This window comes from Arvicola amphibius, chromosome 3 (genome assembly GCF_903992535.2).
Source record: "Arvicola amphibius chromosome 3, mArvAmp1.2, whole genome shotgun sequence".
NCBI lineage: Eukaryota > Metazoa > Chordata > Mammalia > Rodentia > Cricetidae > Arvicola > Arvicola amphibius.
The window spans coordinates 122492008-122505798 of NC_052049.1; the positions used below are offsets into that span (position 1 = coordinate 122492008).

The 13791-nt window shown below is 38.3% G+C and overlaps 1 protein-coding gene across 4 annotated transcripts in view; it reads right to left on the reverse strand.

Annotated features, from left to right (window-relative positions):
• The window catches only part of Dmxl2 (Dmx like 2), a 130630-nt gene that overhangs the window by 44655 nt on the left and 72184 nt on the right, over positions 1 to 13791 (reverse strand). For 3 of the 4 annotated variants that reach the window (XM_038324523.2, XM_038324522.2, XM_038324526.1), the window contains exons 18-22: positions 10417 to 12090; positions 6800 to 6910; positions 4383 to 4552; positions 2563 to 2660; positions 1159 to 1324 (exon numbers count right to left, since the gene is read on the reverse strand). In XM_038324523.2, coding sequence (XP_038180451.1) covers positions 1159 to 1324; positions 2563 to 2660; positions 4383 to 4552; positions 6800 to 6910; positions 10417 to 12090 — 2219 coding nt within the window. The remainder of the gene's footprint in view (positions 1 to 1158; positions 1325 to 2562; positions 2661 to 4382; positions 4553 to 6799; positions 6911 to 10416; positions 12091 to 13791) is intronic. The other variant, XM_038324524.2, reaches the window with a different exon arrangement.

A 13791-nucleotide genomic window follows, 5' to 3' on the forward strand; every position in this document is an offset into this window, starting at 1 on the left:
TATGATATATTCACTTTGCTAGAAGTTTTCTATTTCTTCTATCATGATATTGGGCTTTTTTAAAATGTTGCTGTTTTAAATTTTTATTATTTTTTAAAAGTTATTGATGGAGCATGTGATCAAACTGGACTCTCTGAACACAGCTGACAAGGAGGGCTGACTGAGAAGCCAAGGGCAATGGCACTGGGTTTTGATTCTACTGCATGTACTGGCTTTGTGGGAACCTAGTCTGTTTGGATCCTCACCTTCCTAGACCTGGATGGAGGGGGGAGGACCTTGGACTTCCCACAGGGCAGGGAACCCTGACTGCTCTTTGGACTGGAGAGGGACAGGGAGGGGGAATGGGGGAGGGGGAAGGAAATGGGGAGGAGGTGAAAATTTGTAGTAATAATAATAATGTTATAAATTAAAAGAAATCCCATAAAAAATTAATTAGACTCAAGGACTATGTAACTTCTATATTATATTATATTACATATTATATCGGATGTAATATGTAGAATATAATATATAGGGGGAAATTTTATATAATATGTAGAGAATATATTATAGAATAATATATATATAATATATCGTATACTTTGTTTTTTTAGAGACAGAGTCTCTCCATAGCCCAGGCTGGCTTCAAACTTGCATTTCCAAATACTAGGATAATTTTCAATTCTATTTTTACTTCTATCTGAATATAATTCATAAAGGCAATAACTAACCTAAAAGGAAGAGTCATCAGGAAACAGAATCACCTGCCAGGATTATGCAACAAAAGCTGCAATGTTTCACCTCCTCACACGCACTGACAACACTTACGGCAGGAACATTGCAGAATAGTACAAACTGCCACATTAGCACCAAGTACTTAAACAGCAGCTTTTCTGCACAAAATAAGGCGGTCATAACCTATGCACATACTTAAATGGCTCAGAATCACGAAGTGGATGGTAAAAAGACACTCATAAACTACTCTTGACATTTTCTGCAAGCTTTACGTTTTATCTTAATGTATGACACGCCACACCTGAAGCTGTAATTCCCCTTAAACTGATCAGCGCCACTGTCTGACTTCAGCAAGCGCTGGTTACTTCACTCTTACAAACGTCTAACAAAAATTACAAACTGCTCGAAGGCCTTACTGCATGATTGCTATTTACACGTTTATACCTCTATGGCATCTTTCAATGAACCAGCCAACAAGAAAAAGGCAGCAGACTGTTCAAAGCGTTGTTTTCCAAGTAAAGAAAAAGCATTTTTCAAAGCAGCTTTCCGCCATCTATCTTCATTAAAGTTGTGGCTGAAAAATGTTGTCATTTTCTCATCATGTTGTGACCTGGGAATGAGGACACAAAACATTAGTGACTCTCTCACACTTAAAATATTTTAATTATTTATAGATTGAATGAAGATAGAGAAAAAAGGAAAAAAAAAAACAAAAAAAAAAAAAAACAAGCTCTAACATTCAACCTAAAGAAGCCCAGCATAGGGGCTGGAAAGGAAGCTCAGTGGTGAAGGGCACTGGCTGCTCTTCCAGCAGACCCAGGTTTGATTTCCTGTACCCAGGTGATGGCTTACAATTGTCAGTAACTCTAATTTCAGGGGATGCAATGTCCTCATTGATCTCTGGGGACATGGCATGCATGCAGTACACATGCATACATGTAGGCAATGCAGACAAAATACCCATCTACATACATGATATAAAATAAAAGAATCTTAAAAGACCAACAGCTCCAATCACAGATGTTGCTTACTTGCATTCCAATAAGGAATGTGGTGCACCCCATGTACTCACACAGGAAGCAAAACTAAATAAGGAAAGCTGATAGGTTTCATGCGCTCTCACACAGGAACCAAGACTATCTTTTATTTTCCAATGTGTTTTTATCAACATTTTTATAAGATTCTATCTTTTTCTTAGCTTGGTAGTGGTGGCATATGCCTTTAATCCCAGCATTCTGGAGGCAGAGGCAGATGGAGCTCTGAGTTTGAGGCCTGGTCTACAAAGTGAGCTCTAGAACATCCAGGGCTACAAAAAGAAACTCTGTCTTGAAAAAAAACAACAACAGGGCCAGGCAGTGGTGGCACACGCCTTTAATCCCAGCACTTGGGAGACAGAGGCAGGTGGATCTCTGTGAGTTCGCGGCCAGCCTGGTCTACAAGAGCTAGTTCCAGGACAGGCTCCAAAGCTACAGAGAAACCCTCTCTCAAAAAAACAAACAAACAAACAAAAAACAACAACAAAATATCTCATCTTTTAAACTAAAATAAAAGCTATTTTCCCCATTCAAGGTAAATAAAAGAACCAGGACATAAAGAAGTTAGCTGAGGGGCTGGAGAGATGGCTCAGAGGTTAAGAGCATTGCCTGCTCTTCCAAAGGTCCTGAGTTCAATTCCCAGCAACCACATGGTGGCTCACAACTATCTGTTATGGGGTCTGGTGCCCTCTTCTGGCCTGCAGGCATACACACAGAATATTGTATACATAATAAATAAATAAATATTTTAAAAAAGAAGTCAGCTGACTTGACAGAGTTCCATGAGACCATGTGAAGTGCTGAGGCACATTACCTGAACAGACCCCACACTACCGCTTTCTTCTTCATTGAAAGGTAGAATAAAGCAGCATCTAAGGCATCATTGTTCCTTTGAAAAGAAGCTTTGGCAACCTAAGAGTAAAATAACATATAACTGCTTGAAAAATAACCACAGTTAATTACTCCAACAATTAATGCTTCATTGTTACTCCCTTAGCTCACAACTACAGAAATGAGAATATATGGACCCAACAGCTTATGATGCATCCTCCTAGAGAAAAGCATTTGTATGCCAGTAATCCTAATTAAAACATCATAGTAGGTAGTATTTATGAGTCTGTTTACCATATACTTGGCACCTGGCTGGCACTTTTCATTAATCTTAATGAATATTACCCACTATGAAGTACTACTAGTGTCCTCATTTTATAGGGGAGGTAACTGAGCCAAGAGCTTTAAGTAAATAGCTTAAATTCATACACTAAGGGGAGGAAAGGAAAACCTAGATAGGAATAAACTAACAACAGAAAATTCAATAGATATCATCATCTTTTGAAAATTCAACACATTGTATTTCTTAATGTGCAGCTCTGTAGATAAAGAAGCATGCTGCCAAGACTGATAATCTGAATATGATTGTTGTTGTTGTTTGAGGGTTCTACTATGTATTCCAGGATAGCTTTGAGCTCACTATGTAGCCCAGGGTGGACTCAAATTAGGGCAACCCTCCTGCCTTAGCCTCCTGAGTGTTAGCATTATAAGCATTCACCCTACACCTAGCTTATGTTTTTTGAAAGAGGACCTTACCGTGAAGCCTAAACTAGCCTGGATGTGCTCTGTAACCCAAGTTGCCTCTCAACTCCAGATCCTTCTCTGAGCTTCTAAAGTACTGGGGCTGCTGGAGCATGCCCAAGTGTTGTGTTTGTTTTCAAATAAGATACATGTCAAACGTAATGTCTAAAAAATTCTATTCCATTAGCTGGGCATGTAGTGGCTGGCACAAGACTTTAATCCCAACATTCAGGAGGCAGAGGCAGGCAGAGTTCTAAGTTCAAAGCCAAACTGGTCTATATAGTGAGTTCCAGAACAGCCAGAAATGCAAACACAGTGGAACCCTGTCTCAAAAAAAAAAAAAAAAAAAAAAAAAACCAAATAAATACTACATATAACAACAACAATAAAAAAAAACTACTGCATAGAATTTTATAAAGGTCAAGTTTGAAACTCTATGTGCACGTGTGTACCCACACACACACACATACACGTGCAAACACACACAATAAATAAATATGACTTCTAGCCTGGTGTTGGTGGCACATGCCCTTAATCCCAGCACTCACGAAGGCAGAGGCAGGCGGATCTCTGTGAGTCTGAGGCCAACCTAGTCTACAGAATGAGCTCCAGGAGAGCCAGAGATAAACAGAGAAACCTTGTCTCTAAAAACAAACAAACAAATAAATGCAATTTCTAAAAATTATTCTAAGAAACTCTCAAACTGTAAAAACTAGTTCTCTATAGTAGGTTTTCTGGAATTTTAAAAACGGTATTAATGTTTGCTACTAGAGACAAGAAGAGAGACTAGACTACATAACACTCTGTGTCAAAAAAAAAAAAAACCATGAAGGGTAGAGAAGCAACAGAGAGGGAATAGAAATGTATAAGTATTTTGAAGGGAGAAAGAAAAAAAACAGGGATGGGTGCTTTAATTGGGAAGGAGATAAATACAGAAGAAAGAAGGAATAATGAGCGTGCATATGCATAACAATGATTAAACAAATAGGGTACATGAATTTAAGAGTGAGGGGAGAAGAAGGGGAAATGACAGTCTTTTAAAATCCAATGAAACAAAGTTACCTTTTCAATGCATCTTCGAAGTGTGTTAACATTCCTCACCCACCAGCCTATTCCCATGGCTCTTAATTCAGACCATTGAGGGTCCCCTCTTTGAATTGCTGGAATCATATTGATCAGTTCTTCCTCTGCTTCAGAATGAAAAGCCCAGGCAAAATGGCAGGTAGACACACCTAAATTGGAAACATGAAACAATAACCTTATGAACTATATCAATAACAACAAAACAATATTTTGCTTAGTTACATATTTTTTGTTTTCTAAAAAGCATTTTCAAGCAGAAAGGCAGAATAAAAGAACTCTGCCATCATTCAGGACTTTATACTATCAGCTTCTGAATTCAAGATCAGTGACAAGACATATAACATCCAAATGACTTAATTTTTATTCCACATAAAATTTCATGTTTAATATAAAACAAAAATATTAAGAGATAATGTGGTATAGTATCACATGCATATAATCCCAGTACTCAGGAGGTGGAGACAGGAAAATCAGAAGTTCAAGGTCATCTTCAGTTTGAGCCCATCCTTAGCTACCTGAGAACTTGAAACAAAAGATTAACACTGAAATTGAATCAATGAAAAAAAGATATTTGAGTAACAAACTATTCACATGTATAGGTACCAAATTTACAAAGAGCAAACACTGGTCAAGCAGAAAGTTTTGGCCTACAAACATTATTATTTCCACTGTCATTTACCTGAGGACGGGAGCCTTTGGCACTGAATTCTAAAACTTGCTCTATCCTTTGCTCTAACCAGAGAGTTAAAGATCACTTAAAGAAAGCTCTAAACATACTTCCAGTTGCATTTAATGTAAAGAATATACACAGGCATGAGGCTCATCTCGCTAATTAGAAGGGAAGGAATAAAGGACTAAAAGACCTACCAGAGTTGAGGGAAGAAGAGACAGGTGAGAGAGGAAGGGGTGGGAGGGAGAGAAGGGGAGGGGAGAAGGACCGAACAGAAAAATGTATCAGATATTGGTTATAGGCTGAGTTTTGACATCAAACACTACTGGTAATGTAAATGAATATTCTTTCTGAAGGACATTTTGCTAATACTAAGGAAGAGTTAAGGAGCTAAGAGTTGTCACCCTCTGACTCAGTAACTCAATTGCTAGGAAACTAACAAGAAATATATACCTGTTCCAAAAATGTTTAATTAATAAAATAACATGTGGAAATAATCAGAACACACACATTAAAATATAAAGAAAAATAACAATAAAATGTAAGTATTTTAAGTAACACTATAAGATAATTCATTGCAATGGTCATTGAATTTTAAAAACCAGAAAAATCTAAATGTCTTGAAAATAAGGGTTGATTAGATGAAGTATATTTTTAATGCATAGCAAAATCTTGGTTTTGCCAAGCATGGTGGAACGCCTGTAATCCCAGCACTTAGGAGGTAGAACAAGAACTGCCACAAGCTCTGGGTCCACATGAGCATGGTATGCAGTGAGACTTTACTTCCAAAACAATAAAAATAAAAATAAATCTTGTGTGGCTAGAGCAATGGATCATCGGCTAAGAACACTGACTGCTCTTACAAGCTTGCACATACAGGCAGGTAGACAAAACACTCACACACAAAATAAAAAGACACCAAAAATTAAACATAAATGAAAAAAACTAGCTCTTGTTTTCAAAGACTATTTTAGAAGGCAAAGTAGTAAGGATAACAGTCCAGCAACCTTGGGATTCTAATGACCATATTCCAAATCCTAAATGGGCATACAGTATAAAGAAATGAGAACCAGACTGGGAGTCTAAATGCTTATAAAGAATCCTGTTTAGGGAAGTCACACTAAAATTCTATTGTTTCTACAGGAGGAGGATGATAAAAAATCTGTCTCAAATCAGGGGTGTGGTAGTATGCTGGACCTAAGCAAATGTACTAGGTCAATATGGGAGCTCTTCCTGAAACACTAACTTTCGTTGATAGCAACAAAGAATATATACTTAAATAAAAAATTAGTAAAGTGTGGCATGGTGGAACATGCACATAGCCTCATCACCTGGAAGCTCAAGGAGGAGGATCATCAAGAGCTCAAGGCCAGCCTATGACACACAGAGAGATCCTACGAAAAGGAAGGAAGTGGGGTGGGGGGCAGAGACACAATAACACAAAGAATAAAATTTATGTTTTTAAAGAGAAGGCATCAGACAATTTCAGAGCTGTCCCATAGACACGCTGCGTTATTACAGCCTCCGGCCTCCATCTCCTACTACAACCTTACCACAGAGCAGGGCAGAGCTGAGGAACAGAAACAAGAAATGGCAAGTAGGTACCATGTCACATGACGATCTCAGGCTATTGTCACATGATCCACCTGCTGCTAAGACACAAACGCACCCACCACCACCACATTAAATCAAAGGGGTGAAAAGATTCAAACAGCAAGTAGAGTACCTTGGTGAAGGAGCTGGACTCGGTATAAAGGAGGCAGTGATGTTAACAGGCATGTGTGCAAGCGCATTGCTAACAAGTATCTCAAACCACACTCATCTAAGGTGTCTCTTCCTGCAATTTTAACAAGAAAATATGTTAAGAAAGAAGAGATTCAACAGGATTGAACAGCCACAGATTCAAAAGGTATGAACTGAACATTAAACTTTGCAATAATCTGTACAAAATATATGTATTTTAATGTACTCCTTTGCAAATAATTTAGTGTTCTTGCAAAATCTGTATCTTTATAAGACACAAATATTAAAACTGCTAAGTGAAAAATGATTTGGAAAAATAAAGTTACCTATTAGTACAAATAACAGTAGTACCTATACTTACTCATACTAAATGAAAGAAACATTGAAATCTAGTGAAATGTGTAACTATGCTTGTGGATCAGATGTAAACTTCTGCTCAGCGCCATGCCTTCCTGCTGCTTGTCTCTCTGCTACTATGCTCTTCACCATGATGGTCATGGGCTCACGCTCTGAAACTGGAAGCCCCAAAAAACCTTTCTTTCTATAAACCTGCTTGGTGTTTCTTCACTACAATAGAACGGTAACTAAAACAGTAAGTTTGCAACTCTTGGCAGACTTTTTTTTTTTTATGAACTGAGATTTTTTACTGACAGGAATTATATAACTAAAGTGAAATCTTTGTTACAATAATTTAAGAAACTAACATTTCCTAGGCTGTTTAACTTGACCAAAAACTACCAAAGATTTGAAATTTTATTCTCTGAGCTAGTAGTGTTAGGTTAAGAAGAACAACTTGAATCTTTAGCTTGACTCCACAAATCTACTTTACAAATCTGAAACTACTTAGTGAAGGGTTAGACAAAGACATGGAAGCATGGCGAGTGAACGGACCCCAACAGCAATGCAAAAGCACTGACAGAACCTAAGCCAGCAAATGACGGAGTCCCCAGAGGCAAAGGATTTTCCAGAAGAATCAAAATATGTCATTGCCGAGGTGTAGTCTCAGCTCTGCTTCCTATATGCATTCATCCATTTACTCATCAAGCAGTTTTATATCTACTACATAGTGCCTAAGACCACTGCAGGACTGGCAGAGGTAAAGTAATTTAATGCATAATATGGGGAAATAAATGCTATGGAGGACATAAAACAGGACTGAGAGATGGATGTGCTGAGTCAAGAGTGTTCTGTTTCATATAATGGAGCCAAAAAAGAACTTTACAGTGGGATGAAATCTGAGCAGAAATCTGAGGTTAGGGAATGAGTCATGTATAGATATGGAAGAGCATTCTATGCACAGGAAAGGCAAATGTAAAGGCCCCGAGAAAGGAGCATGCGCCAGTGTTCACGGGCTAAGAAGAGGCCCAAACAGGAAGTGAAAATGAGCACACTGACCCATGAGAACTGATATGAGAGCATGTGCCAGTGAACTGGACATCAATATGACAGAAGCTGTCTCACCAGAACAAAGAGAAAAGGTCTCTTATTTAGAGTCTTCTGACAGAGATATACAAATTATTTCAACTTTAAGTGCAATTCCCCACCTATGAAATAGAAATACCCATTCCTGCCTTGTCTAGTTCATGAACGTCCACTGTGACCAGAATCATTTATAAACTATTAGCCAGTGAGTGATAAAGCTTTGTATCAGAAAGTTTAAACTATTTCATGCATTACAAAAAGTATATACTTTTTTAAAGATTTGTCTATATTCTTTAAAAATTGTTTGTGCGCATGTCTGTGCATGCCTGTGTCTGTGTGTCCGTATGGGTATGGGCTCACGAGTGAAAATGCACGAAGAGCTCTAAGGAGCCAGAGTACTCAGAGCTGTATCACAGGCAGTTCTAAGCTGTTCAGTGTGGGGACTGGGAGCCAAACTGGTCCTCTACAAAAGTGCAAGCATTCTTAATGGCTGTACTGTCTCTCCAGCCCCCAACCCTACTTCCTTAACTCCCCAGAGAAAAACAGCTAACAACTGTGCAGGGCTTACAGCCGTTCTAGGGATGGTACTGCTCCACTGTCCACAACCGTGTAATAATGATGTTTTTCTACTTCTCAACATTTCTAGAAAGTGGGTCACTGATGGAGGACTCTCATTGGTTAATAAAGAAACTGCCTTGGCCCATTTGATAGGCCAGCCCTTAGGTGGGTGGAGTAGACAGAAAAGAATGCTGGGAAGTAGGGAAGATAGACAGACGTGATGAAGCTCCGGCCCAAGATGGACATGGGTTAGAATCTTCCCGGTAAGCCTCCACCTCATGGTGCTACTACACATGTTACTAAATATAGGTTAAAGCATGATGTGTGAGAATTAGCTAATAAGAGGCTGAAACTAATGGGCCAGGCAGTGTTTAAAAAAATACAGTTTCCATGTAATTATTTCAGGGCATAAACTAGCCAGGTGGCCGGGATCCGGGCGGCAGGAACACAGCCCGCAGCTCTCACTACAGGTCACAAGCAAACCTTCTAAGATCTCTGGTTATTTAAATCCACAGAAGGAAAATTGTACAGCTACAATGTGAGAATTTAAACCTGTCAAAAATATTTATGCTTATGGCAAACATTTTTATCCCCACTCCAAAAGTGATTTAATGCAGGCTTGAAAGCAACATTTTCCACATATGAACCCTATAAATGCCATTTAATGCCTGTATGACTGATTATGTATAAATCCCTTAAATTTTCTAAGGATTATTACCTTCATGTGTAAAAATACACACATACACACAGAGAGAGAGAGAGAGAGAGAGAGAGAGAGAGAGAGAGAGAGAGAGAGAGAATTAGCCACCTATCCACTAGAGGATTATAATTAAATGGGATAAAGTACTTGGCACATAGTAATCCCTAAATCTTCTATAATATTTAGTGCATGAACAAATGAATGCATGATCAATAATTTTGTTTCTTTTGCAAATGTCATTGCTTATAATCAAACCTATGGCCTTCAACTAGCTGGACAGGAGAGAATGATATCTAGTTTCAAATGGCAAGATACACATTACATTAAATGTATGAAATTTTTGCATGTATATAGCTATAAAAAGTCATTCATGGGGCTGAAGATTGTTCAACATTTAAGAGCTCTTAATGTTCTTGCAGAGGATCTGGATTCAGTTTCTAGCACACACAATCAACTGTAACTCCAGTTTCAGGGGATTTGATACAGGCACTAGGCATGCATACAGGGCACATACATAGATGTAAGAAAAACATTCATCAAATAAACCGTTTTCAAAAACTATCTATGCCTATCAGCAAGTTGATTTCTGAGGTCCCTAAAAGCAAAAAAGGGGATAATTTTTACCACTCAAAGAAAACATCATTAGGAATCAATCTTTTTGAAATACTAAGACAAATGTTTGAATATAAGTACTTATAGAATGCATACAGACTTCACAAATCTGTACGTCACATACGCAAGTGACAGCCTGCCTCAATTTTCTTTTTTTACAATCAAGTATAGTTTATAGTAATTATCCATGAGTTTTTTCCCTACAAGACTTGAAAGAAAAAAAAAACAACTCAACATATAAGTCATTCCACAGACAACACAGTATTTTTACTAATAATAAATTTAACATGTATGGTGAGACAATTTACCTGAGTATTTATCCCTGTTTTCATCAAGCTCAGTACTGGTGGTTGCCACAGTATCAGCCAGTGCTACAAGGAACATCTGCTCCAAGCGGGTAAGGCCTGGTAGACTTGAGTGCATTAGATGACTTGAAAGTACTCTAGCATGTTCCTGGCCAAAGTAAGCTGGTCCATATTGTGACAGGTTTATTACTTTTGATTTGTTCTCTCTCTTCTCTGGCTCTAAATCGATATCATCTGTTGTTATCTCCTGGACTTGGAATAGCTCTGAATACTGATCCTCTGCTTGGCTTTCAATATGAGCCTCATAGCTCTGTGGCTTTTTGGTACTCTCTTCTGAAATTCTGTAGGACATGTCCTGATCTGCAGCAAGCAATGCATGTAGTGGTAGCGGAGGAATAGAATCTATCTCAGTATAATCCCGAGTGCCATCCTTTCCAACAGTAACTGTATCCTTTGCTGTACTGCCGCTCACACTAATGGTCCGAGACAGATGCCTCTTAGTTCCTTCTCCAGCATCAGGATCCCTAACTATTGCAACTTCACCAGCAATACACTTTACTAAGTGGGAGAGAATGGCTTTAGCTCTTCTAACTTTCCCTAAGTCCATCAGTTCTAACAGCTGAGTGGGATGATACTGTGGGAGAGTCGGAGACAGTGCATGTGCAGCCTCAAATAAGCCACCATCTTGAACTACAGTTGGTGAACAGAAGACATCATCAGTGATAGCTGCTCCTTCAACAATACTTTTTCTTGCCAACGTAGTGGATTTAAAGGCAGAATGATCTTGTATCGCTGTCTCTTCAAGAGGACTGTCAGCTTCAATGTCTCCAAATTTGACAGAATGCTTCCACTGGGCATACACATGCATTTCACAGTCCATTCCCACCACCAATATCCCATCTCTCACCCAAGAAAGAGATACAGGCAGTGAAGGTGTGCCATCCACAGAGGATACCAAGTCTATAGATCTGAGAAGAACCCATCTTGACCTAACTCCTTGTTTGATACTACCACCTAGTGGTAAAGTAATGACAGCTACTCCATCCTTACTGTTAGCTTGATCAGTTACAATTCCTGAAAGTCTCCCATACATGAAGATATTAGCACCAACCCCCACTGTGAGAATGTGAGAGCCATCTTCTTTTGATACCCAGTCCAAATGTACTAAATGCTTGATATTTGGAATAAGGTATCTATCCTTACTTAAAAAGGCATCTGATTTGCTATACACAAACAGATTACTGTCAACACTGACCCTTGAATCAAGTACACTTCCAACCTTAACCAAATCATCAAGATGGATCGTTTGTTCTAAAACCCATTCTGACCCTCCTGTAGATTCACATTCAAATATACAGACATGCATAGAAAACTCTTTAGAAATAAAACCATTGTGGTGGACAGGCTGCTTGTAAGCCACTGCCAGGCGGCCTGTGTATGAGCAGCTAACAGCGACAGGCCTTCCCACTATGCTCACAGTACTGCTATTATCTTCTCCTTCATCATTCATCAAGGGCCATCTCCTCCAGTGATAGGTTTCCTTCCCATCACTTGTATTGCACAGCGAGTTAGTTTCCATACAACATTTCCAGAAGCGTACTTTGTTGTCTGAACAAGTTGTAACCACTAAGTAAGGTGCAAGGCATACTGGATAAATTGAAGAGGAACTCAGATGACCTTAACAAAAGGGAAAGAAAAACAGTCATAATCAGAGAACCACAAAATGTAAGATCAGTAGATCTTATCTCTTACTCAGTTTAATTCATCCTCTGTTAAAGCTGAACCAGAATCCTTACATGTCATTCCTGTCTATAATCACTAACACTTCCCATCTATCTCCAACCATAAGATAATGACTAATATTTGGGGTCTTAAAACCTGGATACAAGTTCCAATCTATCAATACCTTTGGAAGAATGGGAAAACCATTTAGTCACATAAGTCTGTTCCATATAAATAACAGGGAACAGTTATTACTTGACTTGGGATGTTACTGTCTATGAAACATTTGAAAACATTTCATAAGGTCTTTGTAAATATAATTATTTGTGAGCTTCAATAAACAAATGAGCATATACCAAACTTTCCAAATATCTTTAAATATTTACTGGTTAGTTATGTGTATGAGTATGTGTATATGTCCAAGTTTGTATACATGCACATTGAGTACAGGTGACCTTGGAGGCCAGAAGAAGTTGACAGATCCCTAGAGCTGTATTTACAAGAGGTTATAAGCCGCCTGATGTGGGGGCTTAACTGTAGTTTTCTAGAAGAGCAGCAAGTGCTCTTAACCAGACAGCCATATTTAAAAGATTTTAAAAATATTTTAAAAGATTTTTACAAACTTTGTATTTAGGAAATATACCTACAACCCCAGCCCTTATACGGCACAGCAAAAGGATTACAAGTTCAAAAATTTTCTAAAATACATCAATGAGTTTCAAACCAGCTTCGGCTACAAAGACTATCAAAAACCAACCAAAAATAAATCAAAAAACAAAAACAAAAAATATTTGTCTAGATCTGCATCAAAAACAAAAGCCCATAATAAAATTTTTCTCAAGGTAATCTTTCCACTGTGAATGCAGATATGTCTGAGGGATGGATAAGAATACCCCATACTCAGTATCCACCAGAAATCAAAATAAGATTGAACCTCCATTTTTGTTTGTCAGTATCATTATCTTAGGAACTCTCCAATTAGAATTCCACAAGTGGCAAGTCATTTCAAATGCAGCCTCCAGTCCAATCCTTCAAACTACCTCATCTGCCTTGCTAAAGTCAGTAGAATTACAGGCCAGTCACATTCTGCTCAGAAAATAAGATATATCGATGGGGGGGGGGGGCAGGTAGAAAGACCAATAATAGATAGATAGGTAGATGATATATCTTTAATTTAAAAAAACTATTTCCAGTATGTGAGTGCAGGTGCACATGTGTCAGGGTGTACACGTGGAGGCCCCGGCCACTTTCTAGGACCTGAAAGTACACTCAGGTCATTAAGCAGAGAATGCCTCTACTGCAGGGCCATTTCAATGTTCTGAAATGCATATTTTAATGTAAGGTATCTTGTCTACATTTTGGAATACTATGATAGCAAAACTTCAGAGAAGAAATACATTTGTCTGTGAACCGCTGAAGCTCATTTTGCTATTATATTCATAGCTAGATGGCTCAGTACTGAAGATACGTGCCCCCACGTCTTATGGCTTAAGTACGATCTCTGAACCTATCATAACTGACTCCTGCACAATATACTCTGACCTACACATGTATTATGTTGTGGCATCCCATCCCTAAATTTATAAATGTACAATATTTTAAGACTTCACTCTGTGATAATCATGTTTTACCTTTATTATGTATGTGTGAAAAAGA